Genomic DNA, 10,715 nt, shown 5'->3' on the forward strand with positions numbered 1-10,715 from the left:
TATATTAATAAATAATTTATTTTATTTTCAAAATTACAAATTTCATTTTTATTATAGCTTTGGAAGATAGATTCTAAATACATTATTATTGAGTTGAATATAAATATTACATTGTTTTAATTTCAAATTTAGTTTACATATGCGTAAAATTATATAAAAGTGTATTTAAATATATAAAGTTCTCATGATAGATATAGGAAACTCCTATATGCAAACATGAATTTACGTGAAATCTTATAAATGAATCATATACTCACTTAATGAGGCTCCATCATTTGCCTAAAAGAGAAAACAAAGATAAACATCATATTGCCTTATGCACTTAGGATGTTCTCGATAAAAAAATAAATTATTCATGTATAAATTTTTGTATAACTTATATGATGTTTGACATGTAGATAGAAAATAAGTTATTCATGTATAAAATGAATACAATGTTGGATTGACTTATGCAGATTTTTGCATAACTAATATATACATAAGTTATGAGAAAATTTATATATTGTTTTATATAAGTATTAGTGTCTTGCAGTCTGTGGCGTAGCTACATTGTTGTCAGGGTGTCCAATTGGACACTCCTCATCGAAAAAATATATTGTATATACAAGTAAAATGATTAAATAACATATTTTGGACACCCTTAACACAACAAGCTATTGTAGTCGAGTGGTTTAGACGCTTGTAATGAGGCAGTCTGGTGTGTTTGAATCCCACTAGCAACAAATGTTTTCCATTTTTTGAAAAGAGGTTTTGTTGTACTATTTTTGGACACCTTTGTAAAAAATTTGGCTCCTGCTTGCAATTTAAAAAAAAAGGAAGATGTAGCAATATCTATCCACTTTTTAAGTCGTGGCTAGTGCATATAACCTTTTTTTTATTTCACATTCGGTGTTTGAAGCCCACTTTAAACCCTAATGGGATTCATTAGAATCACGCGGCTTATTTGGGCCGGGGTGACTAGTGCCTATCACTTTCTACACCATGTTGCATGATGTATTTAATAGATCATATTTGTTAATATTGGAGTGTCTAACAGAAAAATGGGTCTCTTGAAATGTCAATATAAATTACGTGGACAACGACAAGGTGTCGACTTAAGCCTCATATATTTTCTTTTCAACATCATATTGGCAACTTACTAAGCAACTTCCTAATCCAAATGAATCAATATCGATGCAGTATTTATCGTTTACTTCTTGACCACGAATACTAAAAGCATAATGGAAGACGGGATGGACTTTTGCCCCCAATTATGGTATGGAGTATGAACTCATATTAGTCAAGCTCTTTACTGATTCTGAAATCTATAAATTCACTGATTCTGAAAAAACTTTAGAGAATATCTTTGTAAGTTGGTTACTTGCACAAGCACAACTCTCAAAATGAGAAGTTCAAAATGCCACTTCCTAATTGTTTTGATTCAATTTGTGTCCATCATTAGCTTTTACCACCATATGATGCTAATAAAAGGTGAAGATAATAAAAATAGTGTTGCAAAAGTAGATGTGGGCATAATTCTTGATCTGGAAACAGATGTGGGAAAAGTAATGCACATATCTATCTTACTAGCACTTGATGATTACCATGCCACCGCTAGTCGCAGTGCCATTAGGATAATCCCTCACTTGAGGGATTCCAAGAAAGATGATGTTGAAGCAGCATCTGCTGGTAAATTCAGCTCCTTGATATACTTCTCTTAACCTAGCATGCATATCTTACTTTCTTTGCTTCACGAGTCACTAAAATAAGTACTTTTGGCTTCCCAGAAGCTTGAACAAACAAGCTATCAGACATACTCTGGTAGTTAGTTATTCATGCCCTATCAATTTCTTACAGTCTGATTGTGTATGTGCAGCCATATACTTGCTAAAGGATGTCCAAGTACAAGCTATCTTTGGGCCACAAATGTCTACACAAACTGATTTTGTGATTGACTTAGGGAACAGAGTAAAAGTCCCTATCATTTCTCCAGCAACAAGTCCTTTACTTACAGTCAAGGAAAATCCCTTCTTCATCAGAGCAGCGCTTCCTTCTTCCAGTCAGACTAAGGCTATTGCAGCACTTGTTAAAAACTTTGATTGGAGGGAGGTTGTGGTAATCTATGAGGATAGCCCCTATGGGTCAGGGATAGTTCCAAATTTGACTGATGCCTTACTGGAAATCAGCACTTTAGTCTCCTATAGAAGTGTTATTTCTCCGTCAGCAAATGATGACCAAATCCTCAGTGAGCTATACAAGTTGAAAACAATGCAGACCAGGGTCTTCATTGTGCACTTGAGACCATTACTTGCCAAACGCTTTTTCCTCAAGGCAAACAAAGCCGGGATGATGAGCGATGGATATGCATGGATCATCACAGATGTGCTAACGAGTCTTCTTGACTCGGTAGATCCTTCAGTGATTGAGTCATCAATGCAAGGTGTTCTTGGTGTAAAGCCATATGTTCCACGAACAAATGAGCTTATCAATTACACCAAGAGGTGGAGAAGGAGATTTCGTCAAGAGTATCCAGACATGGACATAGTAGAACTCAATGTTTTTGGGCTATGGGCATATGATGGCATCACCTCATTAGCAAAAGCAGTAGAGAAAGTGGGTGGAACTGCCATCCCAAAATTCAAAAAAGAAGATAATAGAGAGTACTTAACGGACTTAGATGCACTTGGAACCTCAGAATTGGGATCTTTGCTCCTCCACTCTATGCAAAACACAGCGCTAAAAACAGGTCTAAGTGGTGATTTCCGCATTGTTGATGGAGAATTGCAGCCTTCCCCATATCAGATTGTGAATATAATTGGGAAAGCAGAGAGAAACATTGGATTCTGGACTGAAAGGGATGGAATTTCGTGTAAACTGAAAACGAATGGTAAAACAGCAGCCAAGTGTAATGATAAGCAACTAGGAGACATTTTTTGGCCAGGTGAATCTACTATTGCTCCAAAAGGCTGGGAAATACCCACAAGTGGAAAGAAGTTAAGGGTCGGAGTTCCAGACAAAGAAGGGCTGGAGCAATTCCTTAAAGTGGAAATAGATTCAAAAACACAAGAAGTAACTGTAACTGGTTTCTGTGCAGATGTCTTCAAACAAGTCATCGAATCCTTGCCCTATGCTCTCCCTTGCGAATTTATCCCATTTCAAATACTGGATAGCCCCACTTCTCCAGACTTTGATGATCTTGCTTATAAGCTCTTTTCTGAGGTAATAAAGTATCTAATCCTCATTCGAATTAGCCTCTTTGGCTGAATACCTTACATTACATCCATGCTCCCTTTAGATTTTCTTATTTTGCTTTTATTCTGGCAGAAGACCAACCATAAGTACTGAAATGATCATTGTTTACTTTAACCAGAAATTTGATGCAATGATAGGTGACATAACCATTTCAGCGAACCGATCCAAGTATGTGGATTTCACATTACCTTTTACAGAGTCAGGTTTTTCTGCAGTAGTGCCAGTAAAGGATGATGACAGGAAGAATGCTTGGATTTTCGTGAAACCACTAAAGAGCGAGCTTTGGGTAACAACAGGAGCATTCTTCGTTTTCATTGGTTTTGTGGTTTGGGTGCTCGAACATCGTGTAAACAAAGAGTTTCGAGGACCTAAACGAGAGCAAGTTGGGATGATATTCTGGTTTTCCTTCTCAACTCTCGTTTTTGCTCATAGTAAGCCTCCAACTCAAAGCAAATTATATATGAAAGCTTTATATTTATTCTAGCTAGTTTCTCAACAAATCATATATATGTGGTTGGTTGTTTCAGAAGAGAGAGTAACAAGTAACTTCACAAGATTTGTGCTGATCGTGTGGGTTTTCGTGGTTATGGTGCTGACATCGAGTTATACAGCCAGCTTAACATCTATGTTGACAGCGCAAAAGATTCAACCTACAATAACAGACCTTAATGATCTCATCAAGCGTGGAGAATATGTTGGGTACCAAAAAGGTTCCTTTGTCAGAGGCGTCTTGAAGAGCATGAAATTTGACAGCACCAAGTTCAGAAGTTATAGCACATTGGAAGAGTATAACGACGCCCTCTCCAGAGGAAGTAAAAATGGAGGTGTAGGTGCAATTGTTGATGAACTACCTTATCTCAGACTCTTCCTCAACAAATACTGCAGAAAGTATATTATGGTTGGTCCGACTTACAAGACTGCTGGCTTTGGATTCGTAAGATTCTCTCTGTATCTGGAAATGTTCCATAATTGAAACTATACTATCCACGGTATTTCACTCAATCTAATCTTTATTTTCCCGCAACTTCTTACAGGCATTTCCAAAAGGGTCACCGTTGGTACCTGATGTATCAAGAGCAGTCTTGAAGGTGATGGAGGGAGAGTTTATGAATAACATAATACAGAAATGGTTTGGGAATGAAACAGATTGTCCACGGATAGATGGAATGTCTATAACATCTGATAGTCTCACGCTGGATAGTTTTAAGGGCCTTTTCGTTATAGCTGGTGTATCAGCAGGTTCCGCTCTTCTCTTATTCTTCCTCAACTTCCTTTATCAGAACAGAGAAATCCTAGCCACTGATGATTCAGTATGGAAAAAGCTTTCTGCAATAGCAAAAGTTTTTGATGAAGAGAAAGACAACTCTAATTCTACTTCAGAAAATCCATCTGAAGGCAATGAAAGCCAAACAACTACACTGTTTGCAGAAAGGGAAGCTTCCCCCGAAGTTTTGCCTGACCTTCCTTTGCAAAGCCTAGATATCAGAATTTCCGACAGGCTAGGAGCGTCACCTACTGCTGAAGGGTTCTCTACAACAGAACCTGAAACTCCAGTTCATGAAAACATTGAAGAGAGATTGAATAGGGCCCTACAAGAGATGAGCTAATAGGGTTAGTTAGACCAGAAGACATTATAACTTTGTCCCTCTTTGCCAGAATTCAGATATGATGGGTTCAAAGTTTAAGTTCTTAAGATTGAATTCATTGCATTGTTGTAATTATGAGTTCAGAATTTAATATTCGTTGAAATTCTTCTAATTTTCTAATTGTTCCGTGTGGTGTTGAAACCATTGTATTTTCCTTACATGATTTCTGATATGATTTACTTGAGCCGAAGATCTATGGGACAAGGTAGGATCAGGGGCGGCTCTTGCTTAGAAAAACTAAGGCACATGCCTTAGGCCCCCAATTTTTGGGAGGCCTCAAATTTTTACCAAGAACAAATTATGTGTTTTTATTTTTATAAAAATAATTATTATTTATAATAAAAAAAATAAATAAATAAAATAAAATAAAATAAATATATATATATACTTTTTATTATCCTTAACTCCACTCAAATAGAAGAAATCAAGAAAATATTGTTTTGTCTTATTACATTTCTGACATTCACATTATTTATTTATTTTAAAACTCCTTTTTCACTCTTTTTCTTCAAATCTTTGATAAGTTAAAGTAATACTCTATCATAAATCTAAATCATTAGTCGAACAGTGTACAAAGTGAATCGCAATTTTTTTTACTTAAATTTTCAATCAAAGTTAGATATATCAAGTTATCAACGTCTTGAATCAGATTCTATGGTTCTAACTCTTATTTTGCTTAAAGTTTGTCAACTTTTTCCTTAGAGAATTATGCTAACAATTCATATAATGATTGCTTTAGTAAAAGGATATTTTTCAGCATTGAATTGATAAAATCTTAACTAAAATTAATTAATTTTTTTAAAAAAAGTACTCAAATAAATCATCTATTAAAAAGTTGAAGTAATAATGTGCATCTAAACAATTAGAAAAATAATTTTTAAATAAATATGTATGAAATTTTTTAGGCCTCAAAGAAAATTTCGCTTTAGGCCCCCAGTTACGTTGAGCCGCCCCTGGGTAGGATTAAGGCTGCTTACACGCCATCCTCCTTCTCTGCTGTTGGAAACTCACCGCTTAGTCGTTCCCTTCACGTAAGAAAATCACTTAATGTATACGTTCATGTCCACATTTATCCAATATCGATGCAGTGTTTACCATTTACTTTTCGACTTTGACTGCTAACTGCATTAATCATTCCCTGCATAACTTCTGGGAGACGGGATGGTAGGGGCTATTTCACAGTAAAAACTTAAATGTATACATTATTACTTCGTTAAATCTCTTGATCAAGATAAATTGAATTGATTTGGTGTATAATCCGATGGAAGTAAGTATTTACCTCTTTGCTTGATGTGCAAACGATTTGCTGAGACCGTGTAAGATAAAAGCCACGTTATATATGCCATGCTACATAGTCTGAGACAGCTGTAGCTCTTTAGTATTGGGTTCATCTGAATCCAGTATATTTTATGCGGTGCACAAATGTATGTGTAAAAATTCTCTAAAATTGAAATAAACAATAAAGACGTAATGGGTTCAATGATGTAAGTCTTAAAATTCAGGATCGGTCTTTGTACATAGTGGCCTTAAATCTTAATTAGAAGATAAGCTGAGAGACAATAGTTTGTACTACTTAGGTAAATATTTACCCACACGCCAACTTACTATAATTAACTGATTTAATAAAGTAAAAATGCATTTTACTCAATCATGGTGCGTATATATAATATAATAAAATGAAGACTTGTTAAAAAAATTAGCAACGGGAGAATAGAAGCATTGACTTCACTTGCTTTCTTCTTTGAAAACTTCAACTTTGTCATTTCTATCTACATCGATAATAATCGTTTGGACTCATATTAGTCAAGGTCTTTAACTTATTAAAATCTATAAAATTCACTAATTCTGAAGCTATATATCCAAAGTCGCCCATTTGAGAGAGCGTTGCAGAATATGGTTAATTGCACAAGCGCAACTCCTCGCCCAACTCACAGACTACTTACTACCAGAGTTTTTCAAATGAAAAATCCAAGATGCCACTTCCTAATTCTATTCATTCAACTTGTGTCTATCATTAGCTTTTGCCACTATGTAATGCCAATACGAGGTGAAGATAATAACACTAGTGCTGTAAAGGTAGATCTGGGTATAATTCTTGATATGGAAACAGATGTGGGAAAAGTAATGCACACATGTATTTTACTAGCAATTGAAGATTACCATGCTGCCGCTAGTCATACTGCCACTAGGATAGTACCCCACTTGAGGGATTCCGAGAAAGATGATGTTGAAACAGCATCCGCTGGTAGAGTCTGATCCATGATTTCCTTCTGTTAAACTAGCGTATCATTCTCTCTTTTCGTCTTTTCACTTTGGTTTAAATTTCGTTCAAACGATGTCTTATAGTCTGATTGTGTATATGCAGCCATATACTTGCTAAAGGATGTCCAAGTACAAGCTATCTTTGGGCCACAAATGTCTACACAAACTGATTTTGTGATCGACTTAGGGAACAGAGTTAGAGTTCCTATCATTATCTCCAACAACAAGTCCTTCACTTTCAGTCAAGGAAAATCTCTTCTTCATCAGAGGAGCACTTCCTTCTTCCAGCCAGACTAAAGCCATTGCAGCAATTGTTAAAAACTATGATTGGAGGCAGGTTGTAATCATCCACGAGGATAGCTCCATTGGAACTGGGATAGTTCCAGATCTGACTGATGCCTTACTGGAAATCAACACTTTAGTCTCCTATAGAAGTGTTATTTCTCCTTCAGCCAATGATGATCAAATTCTCAAGGAATTATACAATTTGAAAACAAAACAGACCAGGGTATTCATCGTGCACTTGCAACCATATCTTGCCTCGCGCCTTTTCCTCAAGGCCAAAGAAGCCGGGATGATGAGCAGTGGATATGCATGGATCATCACAGATGGGCTAACGAGCCTTCTGGACTCGGTAGATCCTTCAGTAATTGAATCATCAATGCAAGGTGTTCTTGGTATAAAGCCTTATGTTCCAAGTACAACCGAGCTTAAAATTTTCACCAAGAGATGGAGAAAAAGATTTCATCAAGAGTATCCGGACATAGACGGAGTAGAACTCAATGTTTTTGGGCTATGGGCATATGATAGCATCACTTCATTCGCAGAAGCAGTAGCAAAAGTGGGAATTACTGCTATCCCAAAATTCAAAAATGCAGATACTAGAAAGAACTTAACGGACATAGATGCACTTGGAACTTCAGAATTGGGATCTCTGCTCATTCACTTTATGCAAAACATAACGCTAAAAGCAGGTCTAAGTGGTGATTTCCGCATAGCAGATGGAGAATTGCAGCCTTCCCCATATCAGATTGTGAATATTATTGGGACAGGACAGAGAAGCGTTGGATTCTGGACAGAGAAGGATAGCATTTCGTATAAACTGAAGATGAATGGTAAAACAGCTAAAGCTGATAATAAGCACCTAGGGGCCATCATTTGGCCCGGTGAATCTACTATTGTTCCGAAAGGCTGGGACATATCCACAAGTGGGAAGCGGCTAAGGGTTGGAGTTCCTGTCAATGGAAAGCTGGACTAATTCATTAAAGTGGAAGGAGATTCAAAAACACAAGTACTAGTTGCAACTGGTTTATGTTTAGATTTCTTCGACGAAATCATCCGATCTTTGCCATATGCTGTCAGTTACGTATTTATACCATTTCCAATACCAGATAGCCGCACTTCTCCAGACTATTTTCATCTTGATAACATGGTAATACCAAATCCTTGTGTAAATTGACCTCTTTGGTCAAATACCTTTCATGCTCCTTCTGGGGACTTTCTTCTCTACTTTTTACTTTTGCTCAGACTGAGGAAGACCAACCATTAATACTGCAATAATCATTGCTTGCCTTGAACAGGAATATGATGCAGTTGTAGGTGATGTGACCATTTTAGCGAGACAATCCAAGTATGTGAACTTCGCATTACCTTTTCCAGAGTCGGGTATTTCCACAGTTGTGCCAGTTAAGGATGATGAGAGGAAAAATATTTGGATATTCTTGAAACCTCTAAAGAGTGAGCTCTGGATAACAACTGGAGCATTCTTTGTCTTCATTGGTTTTGTGGTTTGGGTACTCGAACATCGTGTAAACAAAGAGTTTCGAGGACCCAAACACAAGCAAGTTGGGATGATATTCTGGTTTTCTTTCTCAACTCTCGTTTTTGCTCATAGTAAGTGTCTAACTCAAAGAAAGCTTTAAGATTTCACATTGTTTCTCAACAAATCACAAGTATGGCTGGTTGTTGCAGGAGAGAGGGTAACAAGTAACTTAACAAGATTTGTGCTGACTGTGTGGGTTTTCGTGGTTCTGGTGCTGACATCAAGTTATACAGCCAGCTTATCATCTATGTTAACAGTGCAACAGCTCCAACCTGTCAATGATCTCTTTAACAATGGAGGATATGTTGGGTATCAAAAAGGTTCTTTTGTCAAATACTTCTTGATGCGCATGCAATTTGACAGCTCCAAGTTAAGAGGTTATAGCACATTGGAAGAGTATAATGATGCGCTCGCAAGAGGAAGTAAGAATGGAGGTGTTAGTTTAATTATTGATGAACTACCTTATCTCACACTCTTTGTCAACAAATACTGCAGGAAGTATATTATGGTTGGTCAGACTTACAAGACTGGTGGCTTTGGAATTGTAAGATTCTCTCTGCATCTTTTAACTGGAAAGGTTCCATAACTGAAGTCATACTATCTCACCCAATCTAATTCACTTTTTCTCCACAATTTCTTGTAGGCATTTCCAGAAGCATCTCCTTTGGTACCTGATGTCTCAAGAGCAGTCTTGATGGTGATGGAGGGAGGAGAGTTTGCAAAAAGAGGAATACAGAAATACTCTAGTAATGAAACAGATTGTCCACAGAGCAATGGAACATCAGATAGTCTCACGCTAGATAGTTTTAAGGGCCTTTTCCTCATAGCTGGTGTATCAGCAGGCACTGCTCTTCTCATATTCTTCCTCATCTTCCTTTATCAGAATAGAGAAATCCTAGCCACTGATGATTCAATATGGAAAAAGCTTTCTGCAATAGCAAAAGTCTTTGATGAAGAAAAATATATATCTAATTCTACGTCAGAAATGCCAGGAGGCAATGAAGAAAGCCAAACGGCTACAGTACTGCTCGCAGCAAGTGAACCTTCCCCTGAAATATTGCCCAATCTCCCTTCGCAAAGCTTAGAAATCAGAATCTCCGATGGCCTTGGAGCATCCCCTGCAGATGAAGGGTTCTCTACAACAGAACCTGCAACTCCAGTTCATGAAACCATTACAGAGACATTTTAACTTTGTAACTTTGGCCTTGATATCTGCGTCAAGGGGCAGCTTAAGAACTGGATCTGGTGGGTTTAACCTTGGATGATTGTTACCTATTGTATTACTGTATTCCCAGTGCTACCCATTTACATGGCAACTTTCTGATCTAAAACATTCATTGACCATTTGGTGGGCTATAAGAGCTCGTTTGGATTGACTTAAAAAAAATAATTTTTAAAAAGCAACTTTTTAAAGTGCTTAAACTTATTTTTAAAATAAGTAATTATGTGTTTGGATAAAAGTGCTGCAGTTGAAAAAAAAGTTGTTGATGTGCTTGGCAAAAAAGTGCTGGTAAACATTTTTTTTTATCAAAATATCTGAAATACCCTTTAAGCTGTTTACATGATAAAAAGTTGATTAATTTAAGGTTTTTATACTTAAAAAAAAATTAAAACAAAATTAATTTATGTTTTACATCCATAAGTAATAATATTTTTCTATCATTCACATATTTCTTTACCACCTTATAAGAGGAATATAAATTCATATTTCAGAAATAATAATAATAATAATAATAATAATAATAATAATAATA

At 36.4% G+C, this 10,715-nt stretch overlaps 3 protein-coding genes across 3 annotated transcripts in view; all 3 read left to right on the top strand.

The window, feature by feature from the left end:
* Positions 1-1,377: 1,377 nt before the first annotated feature.
* LOC125874914 (glutamate receptor 2.9-like) lies at positions 1,378-4,838 on the top strand. The gene is made up of 5 exons (XM_049555963.1): positions 1,378-1,668; positions 1,856-3,198; positions 3,350-3,662; positions 3,759-4,165; positions 4,266-4,838. Exons 1-5 carry the CDS (start codon positions 1,383-1,385, stop codon positions 4,836-4,838), a joined length of 2,922 nt encoding a protein of 973 aa, XP_049411920.1. The 5' UTR covers positions 1,378-1,382.
* Positions 4,839-6,796: 1,958 nt separating this feature from the next.
* Positions 6,797-10,715, top strand: part of LOC125874918 (glutamate receptor 2.2-like) — a 17,062-nt gene continuing 13,143 nt past the window's right edge. The window contains exon 1 of the mRNA XM_049555965.1: positions 6,797-6,953. Coding sequence (XP_049411922.1) covers positions 6,837-6,953 — 117 coding nt within the window. The 5' untranslated portion in view covers positions 6,797-6,836. The remainder of the gene's footprint in view (positions 6,954-10,715) is intronic.
* On the top strand, positions 6,945-8,397 carry LOC125874945 (glutamate receptor 2.2-like). Its single transcript, XM_049555998.1, has 2 exons — positions 6,945-7,122; positions 7,243-8,397. Exon 2 carries the CDS (start codon positions 7,714-7,716, stop codon positions 8,395-8,397), a length of 684 nt encoding a protein of 227 aa, XP_049411955.1. The 5' UTR covers positions 6,945-7,122; positions 7,243-7,713.

Source organism: Solanum stenotomum, chromosome 8 (genome assembly GCF_019186545.1).
Source record: "Solanum stenotomum isolate F172 chromosome 8, ASM1918654v1, whole genome shotgun sequence".
Taxonomy (NCBI): domain Eukaryota; kingdom Viridiplantae; phylum Streptophyta; class Magnoliopsida; order Solanales; family Solanaceae; genus Solanum; species Solanum stenotomum.